Source organism: Haliaeetus leucocephalus, unplaced genomic scaffold, assembly GCF_000737465.1.
Source record: "Haliaeetus leucocephalus isolate CR32 unplaced genomic scaffold, Haliaeetus_leucocephalus-4.0 Scaffold0, whole genome shotgun sequence".
Classification (NCBI taxonomy): Eukaryota; Metazoa; Chordata; class Aves; order Accipitriformes; family Accipitridae; genus Haliaeetus; species Haliaeetus leucocephalus.
Window position 1 is genome coordinate 21,015,152 of NW_010972436.1, and position 26,648 is coordinate 21,041,799.

The 26,648-nt window shown below is 39.7% G+C and overlaps 1 protein-coding gene across 3 annotated transcripts in view; it reads right to left on the bottom strand.

Annotated features, from left to right (window-relative positions):
- Positions 1-307: 307 nt before the first annotated feature.
- The window catches only part of RBM33 (RNA binding motif protein 33), a 105,644-nt gene continuing 79,303 nt past the window's right edge, over positions 308-26,648 (bottom strand). The window contains exons 16-19 of one of the 3 annotated variants that reach the window (XM_010585900.1): positions 19,142-19,342; positions 17,521-17,709; positions 3,571-3,659; positions 308-3,374 (exon numbers count right to left, since the gene is read on the bottom strand). In XM_010585900.1, the coding sequence (XP_010584202.1) occupies positions 3,326-3,374; positions 3,571-3,659; positions 17,521-17,709; positions 19,142-19,342 (528 nt within the window). In that variant the 3' untranslated portion in view covers positions 308-3,325. Of the gene's footprint in view, positions 3,375-3,570; positions 3,660-17,520; positions 17,710-19,141; positions 19,346-26,648 lie in introns of all 3 variants that reach the window. The other 2 variants (XM_010585892.1, XM_010585908.1) reach the window with 2 other exon arrangements.

The window sequence follows — 26,648 nt, forward strand, 5'->3', positions numbered from 1 at the left end:
AAGCTGGCTCCATATAATCACCTACTGGAGTTGCCTATTAAAATCATTATAAAACTATGCTAATAAAAACTGTGAACAAATAATACACAGATCAGGATATATGTATTGACTTACTAGCATCTTTATAAAAATTTGAAGATATACACAAAAACACATCAACATTTATGGAACTATATCCATTAAACTTAGATAAGACGACACAAAAAACTAACAAATAGCTAAGATGTGGTTGACTGTAAGCACTCTGAGTAACATTTTAATTTTAAAAGGTCAATATTTACATACTACATTAATTTTTTTTTTTTTTTTTTGCATTGTATTTTGAACGCATGATAAAGAAAGAACAAGATAATGGTTGCAACAGATCTTCCAAGAAACTTAAGATGCTCGGATTTAACTATGAGCTGAAAGAGAACATGGCAAGAACACGTCAGTCTAGCTTTACCTCTACTTCCTTTGGGTTTTTTTGGGAGGAGACAACAAATGGATCTAAAGAGCTGTATCACCCAAACTGATCATTGCCAAGAGATTCACTTGTAAGTTAGGATTTGAGAACTAACGAAACACAAACATTTTAACAAATGACTCACCTAATTGCTACTTTTGCTACTGAGTTTTTTAAGATATTAGAGAGATATGGTAACGACACAGGGCGTGAGTATGTATGTATGTGTATAATAAAATGCATATAGACATACATACATATAGTATGTTTACATATAGTAAGATAGCCAGGTACTGCAATAATCAACTAAAATCACCACCAGCGATCTGCCCATACTCTGTCTATGCACAAGCAACAATCTACTGCAACCACCTTTAAAGAGGATGCATCTAGTCATTAAACAGGCATTGCTTACATTGCCTCCTACATTTAAATAGATCTGAGGCAATTTCATGTCTTTATTCCAAAGCCACATATTTGTCTCAAAATTTTTTTTTTAAAAAACCCAACTGAATAAAAATTCTTAAAACTTAAGTTGGCTGAACCTCAGCCTCTTTGGGATGGATTCAAAACCCAAAGCAGGAGCGTTTCTACAAACTTCTTTGACTTTTGAATCAAACCCATATTCTTAGGCTCCAAGAAACCCTCTAACCCCAATAATGTTTGCTTCTGACAGGACAGCTGATCAACTGCAGATGTTCCTACTGCTGAACTCAGCTGCTGGCCTGTCTGGTGTTTGCCTCTAACCCAGATTTCCAGACACGCACTATTATCACCCCACTCCGAGATGTCTTCCCATCCTTCTCATTAAAGAGAAGCTGCTCCCTAACAGTGGGATGAATAACTGTTTAATGACTTGTTTTAAAGAGAAGCATTTCTTTCTTAAAAATAAAAATTACATAACCTGAGGAGGCAGCGTAGGGGTCCTAGTGCTCACGGTGTGAGGAATTAAACAGCACGGGACACATCACCTCGCATGAGTCGTCAGGGTCGGCTCCCACCAGGCACCTCCTACCTGCAGCTCATTCTCTGTCCTTGGCTTGGGTCTACCCTGAAGCACTAATAGCACTTTATGTATAGTAACTGTGCTGGATGTTAGTAAGTACTATGCATAAATGAGGAACTACACAGATGGGGGTAAAACTCACTTCCATGCAGAAATTCTCATGATGTTACTGTGTCTCATCACTAAGTTGTAAATGGGCTTAGAGTATACTTTCAATTTTTTTCCCAGTGCGGTATTTCCAAAGTACCACATTATTCTGTATTATTTCAATGAGCAAAGAGCAGTTTTACCTAGAAGACTTCTGACAGTATTTATTATTCAATCATTATTTTTAGTAACTTTTTCATAATTGAAAATCTGGACCAAAACTGTAAGAAAGCCAATCAGGTCTTTGTGACTTGGTTACCATTAAATCTTAAAAAAAATAATAAAAAAAAAATCTATGGTACTATAAACTTGCTTAGTTCATCCTTCCATGCTTGTCACGCCTATTTTGGACCCCATTTGCAGCTGTTTCATTACATACCAATAGTGCTCTTCTGCAGTCACTCAGCTAACAAACCTGTAAGGTTTCTCTAAGTCCCCCCCATTCAAACAGTAGGTGGAGTGCTTAAGAGTATTCCTAAAATAAAGGATGAAGCAAAAGCTCACAGTCTAAAAACTAAGGAAATGTTCATAAAAACTGGAATCCAATATAAAGATGACATTTTAATAAGTTTATTCAGAAGTAACTGAAAAAATTGTTCCTTTGGCAACACCATCTAGATGGTTCTAACCAAAAGGAAATATTACGGATTTTACTTTGAATAAAATATAAGCTCCTTAATATTTGCACATAATTTTTGGGAACTGCCACGTTCACCAGCAGATTCACAATGTCCTTATAGTCCTGTATTTATCGGGAACACCACATCAAACCAAGTCCTTTCAGTTACGGGTTTCTTATGGTTCAGCATTAGTCACAAAATAAATCTCAAAGAAAAAAACCTAATCAAAATAAAGCATAAGGCAATCATGAAACGCTATCCCCAAAGAACTATTAGGAATGCGCCACTCTTCCTGTGTAACATTTTTGAAGTGAGCCACCAAATATTTCTTTTTCCTTGTATCTGGCAACATCATTTAAAACAACCTAGTTACAACTTGGAGTTCACTACCCCACAATGCTACTGAAGGGCAAAGATCCTTGTTTTTAAAAACCAAGGGAAAATACAGCAATGTTATTCCTACATAGGGTTTTACGGAATAAGTGGAGTTGGAAGGAGAAAATGGAAGTCTGTGTTGGAATAGAAAAATGCAAAGACAGACTTATTTACAAAGATCGAAACTACAATTTTTCCAGTGTCACCTCCAAAGCTCCTCAGCATACTGCTATTCAGTGAAGTAGACCACGTGTAAATCTACGCAAGAATACCTTCTGTGCTCTCATATATACAACATAACTAATGTGTTTTGTTTAGAAAAGTGAGTTTTCATTCAAATACCTCATACTGAAGATAAGAGCAACCATTATCAAATATTCTTTGCTATGAAGAAAGTTTTTAAATCTTTCGATGTAAACGTTCTCTCTCAAGTCACTGTGGTCACACAGTAGGGTCTTGAAGAACAGTGTCTACATGCATTGAAAGCATTTTGAAAAAAAAATCTGTAGTTCCACGTGGTTACAACAGAACATGAACAAATCGAACAGAAATTCCACCTTTGCAGATCCTCTCAAGTTCAGCTCTTCTGGAGGACATCTTGCTGCTTTCTGTAGTTCAACATAGCAATTAAAGACTAAGCTGAAAGGTTTCACAACCCGATGGTTTGGCCACTGTGCCTCATGTAGCTCCACAGTACGCTTCTGTTAGTGTCAGGGTTTCTCTCAGCAGACATCACTCAACTATCAGTGCCACGTTTATGTGGGACAGATCTATCATGTGCCTGTTAAAAGTTAAAAGAAATTTAAACCTGGTACTCAAACTGATTCTAGGGGTGGAGAACAGACAAGGAGGTTCTAGGAAGGTCACTAATAAACAGATGCTTGATTGGATTAAGAGAAACACTGAGCAGAGGAGACCGATTTAATCTTTTGAAGGGAAGTAAGGAACCGAGACAGCATCAGTGCTTTATTATTTACCTGTGGAATTTCTGTTGAAATGCTAAAGCATGTGCTGGCTCCTTAAATTTTGCTATGGCTTTCCGTTGTTGAGGAAGCATCTGTAAACTCTGCAGAGACAAAAAGCCAAAACATATTTTTAATATTCACTTAAAGTTCCACTTAAAAAACCCCTTATTTTGCACCAAACCAATTGAAATTTTGCCATATTTCTTTTCTCCGAAACATAGTTTCTTTTCTCTTATTGGTGTCCAAGGAATGGAAAGAGACTTCTGAGACTGCACTCAGGGACCCAGCTGAAGGTGTTTGAGCTGGTGCATTAAGTAACTATGCCAACTGGAAAACCCAGACCATCACTCGCTAAGCAAAGGCGACAGCTCTTCAATTCAATCCATACAGATGAACCAAACCCTGCAGCCAAAACTCCCACCGAGTAAGAAACATTCAACTGGCCAGAGCTCAACTTCACACACAAGCACCTGGAGTCATTCACTTGGTGTACATTAAAGCATCAGGGCTTTCCACAGGTTAAACAGGACAGAAACAGGAAAAAGAAGTGGTAGGTTTTGATCTCTAGACCACATATCCTCACATTGTTTTAACAAAAACAAGTGGCTAGCTTTAGACAGACACTGACCACCACACAACCCCGATGAGATGGCTTAGGTCACCACTTCCAAGTCCTCCTGGTAATGGGAAACCATGCAACACACATCTACCTAGACAAGTCCATCTGATACGTGCTTCCCACACCATGAGCGCAGCACTTCACAATGCTGTAACTACCAAAAACCCCCTATGTAGTATTGAGGTCTCCAAAACTACAGCACACCTCAGCCAGGGCTTTGGAGAACTCATGTCCTCGCTCCCTGCTGCAGCAGGAAGCCCAGGCAATGCCAAGACGACCCCAGAGAGCAGTCCTGTGACCTTGGTAATGAGAAGATAACTTCTCATAACTTCTCATAAGCCTGATAACAGGCTTACTAAGGTTAAAGTTGATGCTTTGAGTTAGCACTTTAGTTACAGTAGCGTATTGTTCAAAAAGACACTTAGGAAATTCGAGAAGATGAAGTTTTACACGTTAAGTAGGTACACACCCAACAATCAATGAGAACATGCAACAAGTATTCAGCATCACAGAATATTCAGGATGGAAATACTACTATTCTGTCATCCCACTGCCTGTCAACACAGACCACAGAGATTTCACAGTAACTACATTAAAACAGATCTTCCAAAGGCTTCAATTGTAATTTTAATGATTCCAGTATCTTACAGCAAGTTTTGGATGTTTAATGGCCCATGCTACAGCACATTCAAGAGAGAATTGTTCTGATTCAGGTTCCAGTTTCCAATTGTTCTAACGGCTTTGGATGCAGAATTAAAGAATTACTAAAGTTCTTCATTTCTGTGTGTAAGTTTCTACATAAAGCCAATGCAGTTTTGTACTGGGCTTTATATATATTTATATATATACACATACACACATATGTATGTATATAGGCACCTTAAAACTTTTCTAGATTTCATTATAACCTCCTGATGGATCAGTAACATAATCCTCTGCTCCTACATCTCGCCTGGAACTCAGCAGCACCCCCCACATTTGGATGATTCCAGCACTCTGATGGTCAGTCTCTAGGATTTTAAACTTCACCTGCAAAAACTCTGTATCATCATCTGGACTATTCAAAAGTATCACATATCTGTAGACAAGAAACTATTCCCTGGGAAACCACATACAACCCCACTCGTTGATACCTTAAGGGTGACATACTTGGAGATCTCTCAGTGAAAGAATTTTTAATTCAACTAATGTGTTCCCTGTTCATTCAATCTAATACAGCATTTTAAGAAAGGTATCAAACGCCTAGATGAAATTTGCTATTAAAATTGTCTACTTATATCTTTTTTGAACAGGTAAGACTCACATTGATAAGATGCTTATTTAACAAGAGCCATGGCACCCAATAGTCATACTTCTTTGTATCTAAGGCTGACAATTCAGCTCTAGGCTCTTTCTGTAACTTCTCTATCTGTGATCTTGAAGTAATTAATTTTGGAAGTAGCTACCTTGCACCTTTTTGTAAGTGACAGGAAACTTCCCTCTCACCAGGAAAATCACAGAAGTTTAATACTTCCGTCACTCCTGTGATTTCAAAGTGAAAGCTGTGGAAAAGCTAGAGGATCCAGCAAACCTGATAAGCATCAGTGGGTTAATTTGCACTGTATAGTTTTTGGAAAGCTGCTACGATGGAAAGGTTTAGCTAAGACACTGCAACTTCTTAGTTTCTGAGCTGGTAGGAATGGGATTTAGCTTTAAAATAAGAAAACACTTGGCAGATGATTTTTGTTTTTTTTAATCAGAAAGCTCTTGACAAGGTTACGCACATTTTACGAACCAGAATACAATCACGCTGCAGAAAGCTCCAGTGAAAGACCCTGGACAAAACTCAGTTCTCCTGGAGGTTATCTGTTAGAGTGGGTGAAGGAGGTGCTGAAGTTTGTGTTCTCCTCCTTCAGTGATGTCACTTTATTATGATTTATAGAACTATATCTAATACACATTCTCTTGACACCGCTTTTCTGCTTAGAAAAGAACCAAGGACTAAGTCCTATCACTAAGGTCTAAGTTTTGAAGACTAAGAATTAACCACAGCCATTAAACAAGATTTAGAAACAAGAGACTTGCAAGAGCTGAAAAAAACCCATCTGAACTGCAATTAAAAAAAAAAAGAGAAGTAAATCTGTTCCTTTCAAAGAACTCGACACTTCTGAGAAAAACCTCTTTGAATCACTGAAAGGACGAGCATTTCGGAGAACAGTTGGACAAGAGGAGCTGGAAAAGCACCCAGGGATGCATTCCTTCAGCTATAACCTGCATGTCCTGCTGTCACCTGCTTCTCTCCCCTCTCCTGAACCATCTCCAGCCCTCCTGCTGGCCACTGATCCTCACAACAACGTCAGGTCTCACTCAAATATCACAGGAGATTCTCCCAATGCTTTAAGCTCCAGACCCCTGTTGTGATCAGTTGAAGAGAAGTTGCATTTAGTGACTTTTTCTACAAGAATTAAGCTATTACTGCATTAATATTCTTGAGATGCACAAAAGCAAAATGTGACTTTGCAGTTTATACACCCATAATGACAAATTATTAAGCTGCTCAGTAATTAGCATATAAAAAATTGACTAAAGGAAGACATTCTGGTATAGTGCAGACTTATTAGTGAAAGTAGGCAAAGTATCTAAATATTATTATAGACAACTTATTTATACTTTCATATGAATTAAGTTTATTGACTGACTCATTTGGGTATTATGGCACAGCCTGTTCTTATGCTGTATTATTGCCTTATTTTCCAAAGAAAGAAAAAAAAAACACAAAACAAAACACTAAATATATTTTATTTTTAATACTCAATTGCTTTGGCAACATGGCATCAATTCTTGGGTAAGTCTATTGAAAAGCATCTTTATCAGATTTAATTTCACTTGTCAATACAGACAACTGTGGAAACAAAAAGCCAGTCTGACCCATCTGATCTTTTGCTGAACTGCTTAAACACTACCCATTACATAGCCTGGGGGTAAGGCAGTAACTTTTAGCATCAGGGTCTTCTCAGGTACTGCAGTTACACACCTGCCTATGCTTTAACAGGAGAGCAAATTAAGGACTGCAAAACAAAAGGATAAACTAACACCACACAAACAATACTTCTCCAGTTGGAAACTGTCTGAAAAATTTTAATTCAAACTGTTTTAATACAAATTCTCAGCCTCCACTGCACTGAAACTATGGTAGTGAAAATGATGCAGAATCACTTCATGTTTGTTTAGGTATATTAGGTATAAACACCTTATTCAGGTATAAAAAAAAGTTCTCGTTTGTTTTAACAAGAAAAAAGACAATTACTAAGGTAAGTTACTTAAACGATATGACCACCATGGCCTGAAATACCACCATAACTATCTTTGCTGACAAAGATTTTTAATATCTCAACATAAATTGTTTTCTACATTGTGTTTTCAAACAAATCCTCATCTACCATGACTTGCAAATATCAACATTATTCATCCTGCTAACAAAGATCTCTTGAAACTTTATGTTCTGATTTTGGGACAATATCTACTTACTTGCATTACTATTTAAACCCTGAGTTTTATGCTTAACAACATTTGCTGTCAGGCACAGAACAAGTAGGTACAGTTTTGCCAGAGTGTGTAGGTCCTGAGCTGCTGCTATCCCACCCTGAGCAGAAAGGTTATCAGCTGGGCATACAACTAGTGTTCCACTTCAGTGGAAACCTGAAGTAAAATAACTGCATACTCATCCTACTGGATTATTTCTGTCTCCTTGAATTTGGGATGACACGCAGTTTAGAGCTGATCCTGCATTTAGATGATGTTAACAGCAATAGTCTGAAGAAAACACAATTTTTTGTGTAACCTGTGGAATTTTCTTGGCTCAAAACGTTGTTCAAGGCACTATCTCAAATATTTACTTCACCAGCTTCTGCTTTTGTTGATTCCAGATACACATGCTAGGAAAATACATATAAAATTAATTTTGCATATCTTAATCATGCTCCCTTGCTAATTTAAACACACTTAAATTTTTTCACCTTTTTTGAATAATTTGGCAGCCATTTTTTCAGTGATAAAACTCAGTATTTCTAGCATCCGTAACATTCTCAGATAGTTTGAGTGCTCGCACATTCACCACTTGAAATAACCTCCTAGAAAACTGTTATTTTTAATCATGCTCTTTCACCAATCAGACTATCCACTGTATTAGCCATTACTTGTAAAGAATCCTCTAATAAGTTTGCAAAATTATTGGTACCACTGTCTAATGTATTTCATTAATGTAAAAACCCATACCTGTGCAAGCATTCATGTTTCACTTTTAAAGTAAACCTGAAGCGCTGCATTAGTTATTGCAGAGCTTGCACAAAAACACATGCTTACCTATAATGTTTTCAGTATTATTTTTGTTTCCCCACAATATATCTAACTTGTATTTCTGACACAATACTGTACATCAGGATAGATTTAAACTTTAGTGATATCTTTTCATATTGCCTAACTACTGAAGAAGATGTTATAACAAGTTAAACAAAAGTTTCACTGAACAAAAGCTCTTCTTGCATGATTCTCTATGTAACTAATTTAATATTTGTACATTTTTATCTACTGACTTTGTTTACTTTTGAAGTTAATGACATTTATTTGAAATTACTACATGTTCAGAGATGAGGGTTTATTTTACTTAATATCTAATATCGTGAAGAGAAACTACATGAATTTAAGGGAAGCAGTTAAGTCTTATTTTTGGACTACCAACCTCAACAGCTGCTAAAACTTTTATGTGAAACATGAAATTACGGATGTCTCTCCTACAAATCACCATACAAGAAGCCTTGAAGCAAGAGCTAACTGTAACAGCAAGAGGCTGGGAAGATCACCGCCAAAGTAAGGTGAGAAAAAAATACAGAACTGAGAGGAAAAAAAAATTAAAAAAAAATCAGTCCTCAGTGTGTGACAGTTAGTAGGAAGCACAACAATTTTTAATCCTGAAGAAAATATTTCTGCTTGACAATGGTTCACATGGGCAAGACTTACAAAATTCTAGTTTGCTCAGAAAAGGTTTTGTCCATCATTTGAACCAACAAAGCCAAATGGACCTACAGGAAGTCTCTGCAAAAATACCAGTCCTTCCTGAGAAGTACTAGCCCTCCTGCAATACCACATTTCCACAAATACCACAAGGATTGCTATAGGGGACCATGCCAGTGACCTGTTCCAAGTTCAAGTCCTTAACAGCTAGTCCTATGGCTGATAAGCGAGTGTCACAACACAAATGTCTTGCATCCTACTGGGGGTAAGTTGTTTTTTTTCCTTAAGAAATCTAGATGACTTCTGGTTTGTACTCTAAGACTTGAGTAATGTCCTACTAAATGCATAACTATTTGTTAGAGACAAACAATGTTCAAATCTCTATTAAATACTTCTTTCAGTAATGTTCAGATACAGTGAGCACCACAGATTTATGGCGTTTTGTGATGGGTTGACTCTGGCTGAATGCCAGGTGCCCACCAAAGCCGCTCTATCACTCCCCCCCTCAGTTGGACAGGGGAGAGAAAATATAACAAAAGGCTCATGGGTCCAGATAAGGACAGGGAGAGATCACTCACCAATTACTGTCATGGGCAAAACAGACTCAACTCACGGAAATTAATTTATTGTCAACCAAATCAAATTAAGATAACAAAGAATAAAACCAGATCTTAAAAACACCTTCCCCCTACCCCTTCCTTCTTCCCAGGCACAGCTTCACTCTTGAATTCTCTACCTACCCCCCTGCCCCCAGCAGCACAGGGGGACGGGGAATGGGGTTTGTGGTCAGTTCATCACACGTTGTCTCTGCTGCTCCTTCCTCCTCAGGGGCAGGACTCCTCACTTGTCCCCTGCTCCAGCGTGGGGTCCCTCCCACGGGAGACAGTTCTCCACTAACTTCTCCATCGTGAGTCCTTCCCATGGGCTACAGTTCTTCACGAACTGCTCCAGTGTGGGTCCCTTCCACGGGCTGCAGTCCTTCAAGCACAGACTGCTCCAGCGTGGGTCCCCCGCAGGGTCACAAGTCCTGCCAGAAAACCTGCTCCAGTGTGGGCTCCTCTCTCCATGGGTCCACAGGTCCTGCCAGGAGCCTGCTCCAGCGCGGGCTTCCCACAGGGTCACAGCCTCCTTCGGGTACCCACCTGCTCCAGCGTGGGGTCCTCCCCGGGCTGCAGGTGGAGATCTGCTCCCCCGTGGACCTCCCTGGGCTGCAGGGGGACAGCCTGCCTCACCATGGTCTTCCCCACGGGCTGCAGGGGAATCTCTGCTCCGGCGCCTGGAGCACCTCCTCCCCCTCCTTCTGCACTGACCTTGGGGTCTGCAGGGTTGGTTCTCTCGCATCTCCTCACTCCTCTCTCTGGCTGCGGTTTCTGTGCCCCAGCAACCTTTCCCCCGCCTTCTTAAATCTGTTATCTGAGGCACTGCCACTGTCGGGCTCGACCTTGGCCGGTGGCAGGGCCATCTTGGAGCCAGCTGGCCTTGGCTCTGTCGGACGTAGGGGAAGCTTCTAGCAGCTTCTCACAGAAGCCACCCCTGTAGCCCCCTCTGCTACCAAAACCTTGCCATGTAAACGCAATACATGTTTCTGAAGAAGTAATTCAGTGTGTTGGTTTTAGACCTAAGGTAGTATCATAAAGAAGCTAAAAGCATCAGACAGGTCTTCACATAGTACTAATGACGGCTGTTCTCTCATTTTCAAAGAATGTGTAATACTAAAGGAATCCTTAGTCTTATGACCTCTGTTATAATGACAAAAATATGAGTCTATCTTTCCCAAAGTATCATACCTCAACAGGAATTTGATCTGAATTTAGTAATATTCCATAACATACTGATTTTGAAAGGCCAGTCAGGGGAGGCACAGAAGAACCAGCCACGCAGCACTGCCTCTGGAGACGGGCTGGCTCTACCGAGCATTTAACAGGAGGACACTCAGACTTCCCCCGCAGGAGATTTCCCTGTTGCCACACTGTGCTCCACTAGAATCTCCTTCTATCATGAATCCCTAAACTGAAACACCACAATCCTCCCAAACGTCACAGCTCTGAGAAAACAACTTCATTCACATCTTCTTTTTAAGTTGACCTAGTCAGACAGTCACCAGAGGATGAAAAACCCTTCCCGGATCCACTGAGGTGTAAAGGATTGACAATACATACAAAAATTTCCAAGGGATTTCAAATGACTGGCTACTTTACAGATTCGCGTGTACAGATCTACCGTAAAGCACTTTCTGAGACCAACCTGAGATCAGAGGTATTCTGGGCATGTTCCCATCTGACTCTGGAGAACAGAGATTACGTTCTGACATATTCCCAGCATTAAAAATAAAAAACTGGTTTGGGCTGAGGAGGAATATTTTGTATGGAAAGGATTTAGGCAGCACAGAGCTCATACTGATCTTGATTATCTCCTTTTTCTGCTTCCTAAGGCAGTGCCACAGGAAAATGCAGATCTTGTGTTGAATGGAAAATGCAACAAAACCAATATTTCATCATCACTCATGCTTTTGATTGAGAGTTTGCCTACAAACTGTTTAAAAACATACTATTTAATTCAACAACTTTAAAAAAAAAAGTAATCAGCAGCTGTAGCTTTTTCTGCAACTGAACTATTACCAGTGACTAAAGCATGAATATCATAAAAGGACCATGCCCTCTGCAGACATTTCTTTAGGCTTGCAGACCTACACTGCCCTCAAATTTCTCTTTTACACATGTTCTCTAATTAAATCTATGCTTGTACAATATCAGTGAAAATAATATTGAAATAGCCTATATGATAATAGCAGCACAATAAGCTAAACTTCACTGCAAAACAAAGAACCTTGAGACAAACAGCAGGACATCCATGAGTAGGAAGAAAGAGATCGCTCGCAGAAAGCAAACATCTTTGACACCAAAACTGTCAGAGGTTACACAGAGAGGAAGAAGTTAAAAGGGATATAACAGGGCACTGGGAGATGGAAACCAAGCAGGTAGGAGTGAGACTGGAGCAAGCACTCATTTCAATTATAGGAGACACACGGGAAATAAAAGTTTCCTCCTTTACTTAATTTCTTTCACTGAAGTAAATGGACTACCTAATAGACCGCACATTCAGTTCATCGGTGAGTTTGGGATTAGGAGTGGCAGTCCATACGAAGCTGCTAAAAAAGGGTCTCTGCAAAAAGGAAGTATAAACTCTCCTAACCAACATCATCTCCAAGTGTGTGATCCAACCTGCTCTGCAACAAGTCAAACAGCAGCATGGCAGGCACTTTCTGAAAGAAAGATGGGATTCTGTTTATTCTTCCCTCCCATCAATAAATGCAGACACATTTTTATTATCCTTGCAGCCTCCTGTCACCTGAAGCATCTTTGCTGGGAGCAACACTTCCTAGCCATTACCAACAGGCATAGAGGCTGGGACAGAATGTATTTATTTTATCCTCAGCTGTTGCAACTGATCTCTTCCACCTCCTGTCCCTCCCTCCTGCTTTTCTGCCACCTTTGACTTCCTACTATGCGCCTTTAGAAGCGCTCAGCTTTCCATCTCCTTATGCAAGATGAGATGAGAAGAAAGGATCTTCTGTCACCGAGATGGGCATCTGTAGCTCTCATACCACTCCACAGCAGGGCCGAACCGGGCAGGCTCATGACGAAGCTGCTCTTCTCTTCCCCCAGCCCCACGGCCGGAGCAGGACTGCCCATGTTTTCTCCCACAGCTTCTGCAACAGCTGAAGACGTTTTTACAGGCAGGAAGACCACACAGGTCACCACGCCAGCCCTACACGCCTCATGTGCCATGGCACACGCAGAACCGTGCTGCTCATCTGCAAGAGCACCCATGTTCTGGGTGCGCTCCTCCACGTGCGCTTGTCATTTCCATCAATACGTCTTTAAACTAAAGACAAATTCAGCAATTTTGAATACAGTGTCCGTGCAGATAGCTGCCTTTACCCTAACTGAGCACTAGGTAGCACTGTCACTCTAAAAAAGTGAAGAGAAGCACATCAACATGGCAACTGTTTTTCCCCTTCTGGGACCAGAAAAGAAATTACTACCTTATCAGAGTAAAACTCGTATTTGTACAACTACTCAAAATACACCTACAGTCGCACCATTCTCATCACCTCTGATATAAAACACTGGCGTTTGAGTATTTCTTTTTCCTTTTTTTTTTTTAACATCAGAATTTATGATCTTAAATCTTCACAAAGCAATACTGAGATCTTGCACTGATGTTTTATGTTTGCAACCATTTGATGTAAGAAAATATGATTACAGATAATTACAGAACACCACCACAGAACAAACACTCAGTACTCAAATTATCTGGAGATCTAGCAAATGATCCCCTCTACCTGCCACCATACAAAAAAAATAGTCTGAAGGTGGCAATGACTAGCTGAACACAAGCCTCTTTAGACAGCATAAACATTAAACATAGATTCAAGAGCACCAAAGAAATGTGCTGGGTTTTTCATGACCTTTGCAAATTATTAGTAATCTACTTTAGCAGGTGGTTCTGGATGGATGTGTATTGAATGTCACTGCTCCAGCACAGTCCCCAGGAGACTCTATTTTGGTCGTGTGCTCAGAAATCTTTTGTACTTTCCAACACTTTTGAATGCATAATTTTATTTATAGCATGTAATTATTTTAGATTCAGCACCCAGATTTTACTGCAGGTACATTATTTGTACCTGAAAGCTTATCCTCTCCAGAAAGGGTCTGACAGCAAACTATGTTGAAAGGAAGCACTTCTCCTGCTAATTTAATCATGTTTGAGTTGTAAAATACAGCTATGACTGAGGGGCTGTTCCTGGAGCCCCAAAGATTTTCTTCTATTCAGTAGCTTGAGAATCTTAATGGTATTTTTTTCTCCTATGTTAATAAAAGAGCAGCTTTAATGAAGCACGAATGAGAATTAAAGAGTCTTCAGTGATTAGGCAATAGAGGGTATTTCAAAGCTGATACATGGGAAAAGATAATTTTCTCCATTTCTAGGGTATGGAAGGGAAAAAAATGATGAATTTCCAACTTCAACTGTAAAAGTCTCCTTCATCTTCTCTTATGCATGCCCAGCTATTCCCAAACCCTGATTCACAGAACCACCACCTCAATGCAAGCTGATGGCAAAGCTAAGAGCACTGAACGTCATAAACTGAGGGGAGTTTTCAACTTCCCTTCCTAAAATACGAATCCAACCCTATTGTAACCAGAAAACCAAAGTAATTTCTTCCTCCTCATTCACTCAATTGAGAAATTATAGACTTTTTCCATAAATACATTAAAACTTCTCTTATGCCAGCAAAGATCCTCTTCCTGAGAAAACACATGCAGGATAAGCACGCTGCAACAAAATCAGGAGCCAAACTATGTATTTGAAAATAGGAGCTGGTGTGGGATCAACTGCTCTACAGATGCACCACTATTGGAAGGTGCAGGTTAAGCAGAGGTCCTGTACCAGGTGGCACGAGTGTTCATGATTTATTCTTTGTCAAAAAGCAGAGAGATCTGGGAGCTATGCCTCAGTGCAGCCATTCCCATGCTCATGTCTTGACTGCAGCAGAAATTGATACACAAGAGGCAATATTCAAATTTATGAGCTGCATTTGCACGCTCCTTTGAAGCAAGATGCTTACTTACCATTCAAGGCATATGTCCTACCGTTTGGGAATCTTTACCTTTAACCAGGGCTTTGGGTGTTGGATAATTGGCACACGTCATTTCAAGCACTATCCAGGCAGGAAGATAATTCCTTAAGTTCTGATTCAGATTTGAATTTTTTTTACAATTGCAAAAAGTAACCATGAGTTTGACACACACATTTCCCTTCCAAGACAAGTAAAATTCAAGAAACCAGTACCTCAGAGTTCAGTTCATTAAGGAAAGTTTTGCTGAATAGTCAACAGCTAAACACAGGATAGTCTACATCTTAAAGATGGAGTCAGCTACAACTGACTCACCTTCCCTTCCTCTTACTATCTCTTGAACTCCGTCTGAAGCAGCTAAAAACCTGGGTGTCTAGCTTAATTTCCAAAAAAGCAGCTAGAATTTCTCACCTTGCTGTTTTCTCACAATAGCCATCTCCCCAAATCCCTCCTATTTCAGTTCATCAGGCTGCAACACTTCATCTTAAGATGACCAGAGTTCTGTAACTACCAGAGATATCTTCACTCTGGTCATGGCCATGACCTGTCCTTGCCTCTCACACATACTGTCCTCACACATGAAACCCCGCCAAGAGTCCGCATGGCAAGAAGCCCTTCCATTCACTACTCGGCTCTATTCGGTGGCTCACTTCTGCACTCCTCATTGCAAGTCACTTATATGAAATGCATTTTAAAGGAAGAATGAGGAAATAACCAAGTAGAGTATCCCTTCACTATCAAACACTCCTGACCATTGCCAGTTGCAGGGGATTTTGTACAGCACTGAGCACAAACACTAGTAAAAACATTAATTTACATCCACAAGAAAATCCACTCATGCGCTTCAGGATATTGACCTCTGAAAATCTAGCACCATCTGTATAAAACTGATTGCTGTGAACAGGGACAAAACATTTTGTTTTCAGTTCTTGTAAGACAAGGCACCTAAAATTGCTGCTGCCTCTTCCTCATTTGGTGTGTTAACACTTCTGTGGTACCACTTCTCATGGTACCATAAAAAGACCCCCCAGCCCCCAAAAGCTAAATATTGCATACAGTGGCACCATTCTCATATTCTTCCCACAAAAGGATCACTTCTCCCCTGCATATCTCACTATCCACACTTGTGAAACATCATTCAGTCTCAAACAAGCCAGGAAATTTTTGCCTTCTACAAGTCAGACTTGAAATTCAAGTGCAGAATTAGCACAAAAGCCTTCTGCATCATTCACTAAATTCAGGCATCTCTTTCAAGTACTACTTCTATATCTCCGATAAGGTGAAAATAGATGATGATTTAGAAACCATAATTTCCAAAGGTACAGCTGATGCTGCTGCAAGAATACAAGTTCTGTAGGGCACAGGTATGTATCAAAACCCACTAGAAAACTAGTTGTTGTTTTTTTTCCTATAAGTGTATCCTTCTAAATTGGTCTGTGACATTGAATTGAGACACCAGAGTTTGGAGTCTGCTATGAAACAGCAAGTCCTGAATAAATTTTTTAGCACATTCGCAATAACTTCTCTCAATTGTGAGTATTTTCTAGCAGGGTTTCTATTAATCTCCTTCTAATATTCTCATGCAAGATTTAGCAAGTAAACACTGAATAAACGTGCTTTGGAACTGCGTGAATAATTTCCTAGAGTACTACAGAACATGAAAGGACAAAGTATTTTGTGAGAGTATTTTTGCTTTCACAAACAAATTAAACATCTCTGAATTGACAACATAAATAATTCAGCATTATTCCCTTTACTAAATTGGGAAGAAGTCAGGCAGAGTGTACATCTTTAACAGTGCGCTGTGTTTAGCCACAGAGAGCTGATCCCACTAATAGAGAAATCTTATACAATAGCTACAATTCATGCATTGCATTTGTCTGAAAATGTTGATCCTGCCAAAAGGAGCACTCAAAACAGAAAAAAATCAGGGGAAAAAAAATTGTCCTCATCTGTATGTTTCATTATGCATTGACTGATATTTTCAAATGTACTAACAATAATTCAGACAGGGCCTCCTAAGCCCTTCAGTGCTTTGAAAACCTCCTGTTTTCCTAAAGTCAGTTTAACAGATACATCAGTTCCAGGAGACAGTTTACACACAGAAGCTTCACCGTAGATATACCTGTGTGTGTGTATATAACCTTGCTCACAGGCCCCTCCTAAAGAGAACCTTCAAAAAAAAAAAAGGATAAATGAAATCCTTCAAAGACGACCGTGTTTTCATCTGAAAAAGTAGACGGTGCTACATGGTACAAAATCTCCACTGGGCAGCAGTCATTAAGTGCTCTTACCCCAGGACTGCAATGACAGTAAAAGGTAAATGTCAAAAAAAAGGGTAGGTGTGAGTCAACAATAAGAAAAGGACAGCAACCAAAAATACATTTGCTTTGATATGAGCATTTGGCTTTAACAACCTCACAGAGTGGACAGGCTTGTATTGTCTAAGAAACTAACAGAGATAGCACAGGAACTCCAAAATGAAGGAGACTCTTTTGCAGCAGGAATGTGATTGTTAGCAAAATCCTACCGTACCTCCCGTGCTGCAATATCATCACGTGCTTGTCTTTGCTACCAGGTGTAGCATGTGTGGGTGGGGGTGCCTTCAAACATAAATTACCAATAAACACACATTGTATTTAGTGTCAGGGAATTAATTGAGCTTTCCGGAATGAAAGCCTTTTGGCACAAAAATGATAAACCGAGGTTGACCTACCTGAATGGGTCCCACTGACATCAGCAGGTTTTTCAGTTGGACATCAGTAGTTGATGAAGAAAGCCCTTCAACTGACACAATACAGGGCTGAGGTTTGCACTCCACCACTCGCAGGTTCTGTTTATTTGGCATCAAGCGTCCTCGGCCCATCTGGCCTGCTACTCCTCTGCCTCTGCCGTGCATAATGACCTGCCAACAACAAAAGTAACAGTATTTTGATTTACTTACCTAGTGCTTCTGCTCACTGCATCTGACAGACGATATAAAAGTTGGCCATTTACTTAAAAGACCTGATTAAAGTATGCACTGATTTAAAACAGCTTGTTGCTGTTTGCTGATTTGAAAGGCCACATTAACATATTCATCCACTGCTTATACAAACCTCTTCTAGAAGGACAGCAAGTTATATATTGAGTTATATATATTGCATTGAGGCTAAAAGCCTCAGCTTTAGCACAGATCGATCAAGCAGTGGAGGGTCTCAGACCAAAATATATAACCTAGTTTTCAATTCTGATCACATTAGCAGCAGGTGTTCAGCTCCCATATTTTGAGTCTGGCCAAAAAACCCAACCAGTGATTCCTCTCCATTTCCTCTTCTCAACCCACAGGTAAATTTAATGTACCCCCAAGACCAGCAAACTGCTTCAAGCACCTCCAGTCTGTGTTGCTACCAACTCTCGGTCTGGTACCAGGATGAAGTACTTGCATATGCTAAATAACTTCAACACAACTTTTTTCAAAGTTCCTTTCCCCCAAATCCTGTAGGATCTGGCATAACAGTATCCTCTTGAGCAGGAAATGTGTGGATTTAATTCTTGTAAATTAAAGGTTTAACAGTTGGAGAGAGGAAAAATAACAATGAAACAGAGTAACAAACATTACACAGAGTTAACACTTAACATTGAGTTAACACTCAACATGGTTTCTTGATTCCTACTTGGAAAGCCTATGGAGGGTAACAACTCTTCACATCTCTCCGTATCAGCAAGGAAACTTTATCTTTACATGAAGCAGGAAGATTATGGCCAACAGTTCAGAACCAAGAACTAACTTAAAAGCCAAAATACCAGCTATTTTCAGAGAGCGTGCCAGTTTGCAAATGCAGAGAAGGCACATGCCACTGCCACCCGAACCGTCTCCCTGCCTCCTCCCAGTGCGTGATCAGTGCAAAAATCAAGTTACAAGATCACTAACTGTTTTGAGTGATACCAACTTTGAGGATTGACCAAAGAGCATCCTGAAACAGTCGCTGTACGCTCCTACATATGTAGGAAACAGCCAGAATAAAAGCTTAAGCACAACTTCAGAAAAACTCTTGGTTTTAAAGCCAGAAAGCACATTGGATACTATCTCCTACAGTAGCTATCTCGGGACGCAAGCGTTTCCCCCAGGGAGTACTGTGCTGGCCAGAAAGTCAGCAGATGAAACAACCTGCAGGCATCTCCAGTCTGTGCTGGGTACAAACAGGTCTCTCTAGATTAAAAGCTTTGTATGCAATTGTGCATCTCCTGGGTCATGCAGCCCTGCACTAGCAATTGGCAAACAGAATGCTAGTTATTAATAGAGCAACACAGCTAGACAGTAAAACTTCTAGCAGCAATACGCATCTAAAAATCACCTTTTTAGGTTGATGGATTCCCTGGATGTTTTTGACTCCTTGAGGAGCTGGTGAATGGATCTGTGCCTGCTGTTGGTGCTGCTGCTGTTGCATTCCCTTTGTCAATGTGACCTTCCGCACTGGCTGCTGTTTCGGCTCCAGGGGTTGTTGAGGCCGCTGGGGCTGGCCCTCTGGATGAAAAAAGCCAGCATCCTCTCCCCCCTGCTGAAATCAACAACACAACAGGCGGCTCAATGTCCAGGCACCGCAAACCCTCGCCCTGAGCAGCCTCCTGCCACATCCAGCTTGCTCAGTGCACAGAGAACACCCAGCGGTTTGCCCGCTAAAGCGAACCGGCGGCTGTGGCAGGCGTGTGCAAGGGCTCAGCTTGGAAATTGTGCTTCAGCCTAAAATAAATCCATGGTATCTGAAGAACAGTTTACTTTGTTCAGACTTTATTATAATTACAATGTTCAATAATGTCTTTTCATATACAAAGAAGCAAGGTGTTTTCACTTCTCTTTCCAAATCTTTCTTCCTTCCGGGGTACATGTGAACTAGTCTGTGTTATTTTTTTATTACTTTTTTTTTTTTTTTTTTAAAAGAGAGACATACACATTGCAGGAGAAGGAGCAAAGAACTGTGAAGGCTAGAACAACCAGGCAAATACTCTGCTCATCTTTAAAACTCAACTTCTCTTTAGTTAAAAAGTGGTATTTGTTTTGAAGCGTGTACTTATTCTGCTAACTTCTATACCAGCAGCCTTTTAAGCAGTCTCTTTCCTCAAACACTGTCCATACTTGGAACAGTTCTTCCCCAAGGGTTTTGTTTGTTTGTTTTATAAAGCTTTTATTATAGATATTTATAATCACAAGCACAACAAAACACCATCTCAGTGCCTCTCTCATCCAATGTATCTCTTTCCACTATATCTCTCAGTGCAATCAAGCACAGTAAAAGCATAAGCTGAAAGCACTAAGAGAGAAATTATTCCCTTCCACTGCCTCTACTCAAACAGTTCAGGTTCTTTTACAAACAGACGAGTGGTTCTTGAATTTGTGTCCTGCCGTCCAGATCAGATCAATCACTGAAAAACATTCCATGGAGCAAGAGACAGCAAAGCCCAATAAAAGATCAAGTACTTTTGCATCTATAAAGCGCATTGTATTATCTCATGGTTTCAACAGCAATATATATACCTTGACTGGACTCCAACTTTAGAACTCAAATACTAGTGAACATTGTATCTGCAGGGGGAAGGCTTCATCCAAGTCCCTAATCAACCTCAGGTAACCCTGCAAAAGCTCTCAAATAGAAGGCATGTGTAAAGGGAGGCGGGGGAAGCATCTTTATTTACATAGGGCTTTTTCTTCCCCCCCTTTCCTTAAGTATTCAGAAGTCAAAACTCATTTTGCATCTGTAACATATGTCGCAAACCAGAGGGTTTCATACTAATTGGCACATTTTTTTTGCAGATAAGGAGACAAAATACAAGGCTGCAGAAGGAATAGGTTCATGGTCCAAGACCAAGATAGTCTTTATTGAGAATATAAATCATTACCTCTCTACCAGGATTAAACGAAAGCTAAAGAAACACCTACTGCAGATTGGTTACTAAGTCTCTTCGCTACCATTTGAAGAGAAATAGTCTGGTACAGGTGATATGTAGGATAGTCTCATGTTTGCAAGTTCACAATTCACACTCCTAAATCAAGTCCTCTGTATTATCAAGTATATGCAGGCAACAACTTCTCAAGAACTCAGCTACTTAAATCCCAGGCAAATCAGTTTCATCAGCCCCCTGCACTGTCTACACTTCAAAAGCACAATCTGTCATAGGGAAAATCTTGAAGCTCTTCCCACTTAAGGGCTTTCATCCACAGTGTCCAAAGCAAGAAAGCAATACAGAACTGCATCTAGTTTTTCCACTTCTAATCACAGTTTTTTTCTCTGCAAAACTGAATGTCTCCGTAGCTTCACAGAAAATGCTGTATATAAACCTTTGAGAGCAGTAACTACTGAGAAATTATAAAGCTTTCTCTTCAGAGTGTCTCTCTTCAATTACTGCTCAAAAATATAAAAGCAACAGCTCTCCCCCTCTCCTGAAAAACCCAAATGTATGCACACAAAACCTTACCAGGAAACAAGCATTAAATCCTCCTCATTTTAGTATTAGTTCCAATATCAGCATCACCATAAGCCCTATGCCCTGATCAGATAATTTCTTTTATTCAACCCTACAGCAGCTGGAAGACGATGAAACTAAAAGGAACAAAAAAATTCTAGGAGGAATTTAAACGCAATAATTGGGAGTTAAAATCTAATCTCCGCTAACTGCCTGCTGTGAAAAACAACCATAAATATTTGCAACCATTTCTTTCCAAACCAAAAAGCAATCCCAGCACATAGGAGCATCTGAGAGTGAAGCCCTCAGGTACAAAACCACACTGAATATGCTCATTACTGAAACTTCAAAAGCAAACAATAATTTCCCATAAAAGGCTAGGATGGCCAACAACCACCCAGTATTTAACTACCAAGCCCAATTATCACCAAATAAAACTGTATAACCTAAACACACAACTGTAATGGAGTCAAAGGCATAAACACATAACCTTGGTTTACACTGTTGAAAAATTTGACGGGGTTTGTTCCCTGCTGGGGTCTCAGATGCCATCTTTGGGCTTCACTGCTAGCATGATGCTCCTGCAAAAGTCTGAAAAGGTAGAAACATCTCTGGACTTCTTAATGAATTAACACATTTCAGAAATAAGAAAACCTATACAAAACAATAAAGAAAGTCCATAGGATAAGAAAAGGGAATGAAGCAAGGTCTGCTTGTTGCGGCAACAAGGAAGAAAGGGCAACTGGGTCAAACCCTTTCTTTATACTACTGATCTGAACATCTACTGCTTTTTGAGACAACTTGAAGAGGGGAAGCAGAGATGAACCTGCAGCACCACTTCTCAAGAGAGGCCCCTGAGCGAGCGACTTGGTGCTCAAGGACTAACAGTGTTCCCTGAAAGCCAGCAATACATTGTTTCCCGTTACACGTAGCTCTGGCTTCAACTGAAGACAAAATCTGGTGGTTTTATTAAGAAAAAAAAAACCAAACGTGACTCCTAGGTCACTACGTGCTTAACAAGCAAACCGATACAGCCTCAGATAACAAATTTTAGCACCAATTCCTTTTGCACTGGTTAAAGACGTGACACTGGAAGGACAAGCATTGTCCAAGCCAAAATGAACAACATACGCAATAGTATTCAGTGGCAAATTAGACCCACCACTACCATCATCCTTTAAACTTCTTCTATGCAAGACAATTAGTTCTTCATTGACATGCCTGAAGAAGCCACTAAGTCAAGCAAAACACCCACAAAGAGCTTTTAAGATCTGGGCTTAAAGCTATAAAACCTCAGAACATTACTTACAGGTCACACGCTCATATAGAACATTAACATTTGGAGGAAAATACGGATGACTGTAAAGATGACTGCACATATGTTGACTCCTGATTTTCACTCATGAGGTATAGAATAAGCTGGAACCCAGAAGGTAAATCAAAACACACAGCAAAGCTACAGGCAAGCGGGTAAATGAACTGAAGCTGCATTGCAGAAGCTACGTCTAAATCATAGAAGCTGAATTGCTAGCACCTCTTCTACTTAAAATGTCTCAGTTCTAGCTCATTTGAAATGAACTTTTGCTTTTCCTGAAGACAATTTCTATATTACTAATTTTTTATTAGCTTACATCTCTGCCCTCCTGAAATTTAAACATGTAGCAACAGAAGGAGGTATTAAAATTTTAAGTCTTCTCTTGTCAAAATACATTTTTATCTGTTTTTTTTCTATAACATTTTGGGATGTACAGGCCAACACTAAATTTTTCAGAGATGCATCTATTCATCATCATGGCCTGCCTCATACAATTTGATGCACAAAGTGCTGAAACCAGGTAGAATACTTCTCAGTCCACCACAGAGACCTGAGATTGATACAAGCTCTGATTTTATACTGTAAGTTTCCTCTAAAGTCCTCTGCAGAAAAGTGAATTTCCATTCTTTGTCTGCAAACCAATAAAGGAAGAAGGTTTTTCTGTTGTTGTCTACTGCTTAATTTCTATATTAGAAATCATTCTGACCTTCAAGCTCTGAATTTCCAAGTTTTAGAAAAGGTCTATGTTCCTACCATGTAGCCAGGAAAGAGTTCTCTTGAATGAAACTACCATTATTCAGTTAATTCTGCAGTAATGAAAATGCCTTTTTTTAAGTGGCAGGAGTTCTGTTCAGGTGAAAGTATAAAAACTATCTTTCAAATTTCAAGTACTGCAAGACTGTTAGCGGTGCCAAAACGACAAGTTAATTTCAAATGCTGTGTGTAATTAAACAAAACTCAAAAGAACAAGGCGAAAGGATTTGATCTACATGGCGAATGGTTTTCAAACTTCTACTGTGGAAGACTCTGCACAGTTTGATCTGAAATGGGACTAACAAAAAAGAGAAATTACGCCATTCAGTGGCCGTGAATTTTAGAACCGATTCCCTGACACTTATCAAGGCTGTTTTTCAATAGTGAGACTCTGTCACTACACAAATATATATAGTCAGTGTTGTGTTTTGAGAAACATAAAGACCATTCTGTCAAATATGAGATCACAAATTCTAAAAGCAGAATTTTATGAGGGACTGCTTGAATTTAGCAAGCTGAAGCTCTCTACTCTATCATAATCATTATGACAGTTTTACAATGAAGATGAAGTTTATTTGCCACCAACATTAGCAGGACAAATTTATTTATAACAAATGGTTTAAAATGTACTGATAAAAATGCCTATTGATACTGTCAGAGCTGCTTGCAATTTGACAGATCAAATCTTATTTTCATTCTTAAACCCCATGAAGGAATGGTATCACCAACTTGCATTCTGTAGTGAGCAAATTGATTAATCCCCCTCTATAGAAATCTCAACTCTTGATTACACCTATCAGACGTTAAGCAGCATTATTCTAGAGTGACAACACTTGACAAATTCCCAAACCATTTTTCTCAGCCTTTGTGGCCCTGCTAGCTTGTATTAACCCTGATGAAAAATTAATTTTCCTTATCTTCTGCTAAACCCCAAAATCCAAATCCGCCAAACTGGCAACTCTTTCTGTAAAGGTATTATGAAAACCTCTAAAAGATTAATTGCATGTCTTCAGGTGACATTAAATTAATTTCTGTACTCGTGACAGACATTTGATACTCCGTACTGAGAGGACAGATAACATTGTCAGGATACACAGAAGGACAGTGGTGCAGTGTCCCAGGGCAGCCTCTTATGAATTCTCCTTTCGATAAGGCCATACTTCACTGTCATTGGCACTGTTAGTGATCTTGCAGCCCATAGACCTCACTGCACAGGTTTCTATTAACTACGACAATGCTGTGTCTATCCATGTAATCTTTATAAAGCTAATTCAAAATCACCCAATAGTAAAGGGATGCGCATGCTGGATAAAGCACTTAAAGGAAATAAACTCTGGTTGATTTGTGTAAAAATAACACAGAGAAGCGAAATGTTTTCACCTTTTCTCAGATGCACTATAACTCAAAATTCTCTGTAACGTGATGAAGGCTTAAATCTTGCAGGGAAATCTCAATCCAAAAATGTCTTGTAATTGATTTCCTTTAAGAAAGGAGAAACCCTTCATCTGTTACCAGTTTAAGTCAATATTTCTAGAATGAGTACCCCTACAGTATCACAGTAGTCACGAGGGGAAAAAAAACGTCCTTTAGGTTACTAAATTCATCTTCACTTCAAGGCTAAGAGAAATTACTATTCATCAGCTACATGGGTTTTCATACGTAAACTTATATTTTACTGATACTGTGATTGACTATAGTAAAAAAGACAAGACATCTACACAGACAACTGTGATCCCCATGTAACAAAGAGAAAAAACTAGTAAAGCAAAAACCACGTAGAGCAAGAAAGACTATCATCTAATATAGATGAGTATTTTCTCACTACAATTGTCAGAAACGTGTATTAAAGGCAAACCCCTAATAATTAGCTCTTTTTCTTCAACCAGTACTCCAAATGCTTTACCACTTTGATACAGCCAGTTGACAGACTGGGGACTTTGGAACAGGAAGTCTAATCACTTGCCAAATATCCCACAACCAAATGACATGACCCAGCACTGTTTTTGAACAGTTGAAGATCTGTTTTCAATCTGTCAAATGCCAGTAAGAAACACCTGGAGACCTTTTTTTAAAGGCCTTTTAAGACATTTAAAAGTCTTTTTTTAAGTTCAAGAATAGCAGTACTTAAAAAACCTGCTCTCCAGCCAGGCTAGAATACACTACTCTATCAATAGACAACTCATCGTTAACAACTGTTTTAAGGCATACTAATGGTATGGTTTTGACTCAAAGTACACACAGAAATAAGCTACATCAGACTACAGAAGTGGTAGAACCACCAAAGCATTCCCCATTCACAGCAGAAGAAAAGACACATCTGGTGCTGGCCAGTGAATTATGGGTTATTTTATCCAGCCTAAAACTTTTGCATGGGGCAAGCTTACCTCAAACAACAACACCCAGACTAAGCAACAAATAAATAAAATACAAAAACAGTTCCCTTCCTGTGATAAAAAGACACTGCTAAGCTGCTTCAGCGAGCCATGATGCGATGACTATCTTCTCTTCTGTGCCTAATGGTGTATGAAAAGTCAGAACAGCAAAAAAGAAAATGTCTTGTAAAAAAAGCGGCTAATCCCATTTAATCCCATGTACTAACAGAATTCTCACCTTAAGTATCTCCTCATCTGCCTGAGAGGAGAACTAAGGCACGGAGAAGAACTGGTCAAAGAGATGTTGGAGAATCCTAGCCATACCTGTGCTACACTGGTTTCACCAGGAGTGATGGAAACAGTTGATCAGATGTCAAATCACGACTGCCTGTTTTCTCTAGTACCCACCAGTTCATTATGAAAAAAAAAAAAAAATTCTGTGTCAAAGCTACAGCAAAATCAAGGTTCTGGACTGGGTATGTGTAATACTTTCAGAAGTACCTTCATTTTTATGTTGCTGTCTGCAAAATATCTGATGTAGATGTCAATAAACACGGTTTTGAGCAGTTTCCTGGTTCCGTTTTCAGTTGCCAGTCTCAGGGATAACTTTTTGTACAGAGAATTTTAGTGAAGACTGGACATACAGAGAAATCACCAACAGGAAAAGCTCTGGTTGGAAAATATCAGCAATTCAAAACTTCTGACAGCCCAAAGCTCCTTAAGTAGCACTTCTCAGCCGGACACAAGCTACAGCACAGAAAGCCAGTACTGGATATCAGAAACCAGTACAACGTCCCTTCTTGTGTCATGTCTAGTTTTTCTAGTTCCTGTTCCTTGAAGCTTAAAACTAATGGCAAGTCAAATCTCTCTGGTGTGTTGCCCTAAACTCCTCATACAGTCTTGACATGGACAACCCATATTACCTCCCTCCCCAACCACTTACAGTGTCAGGATTCTCCCAAC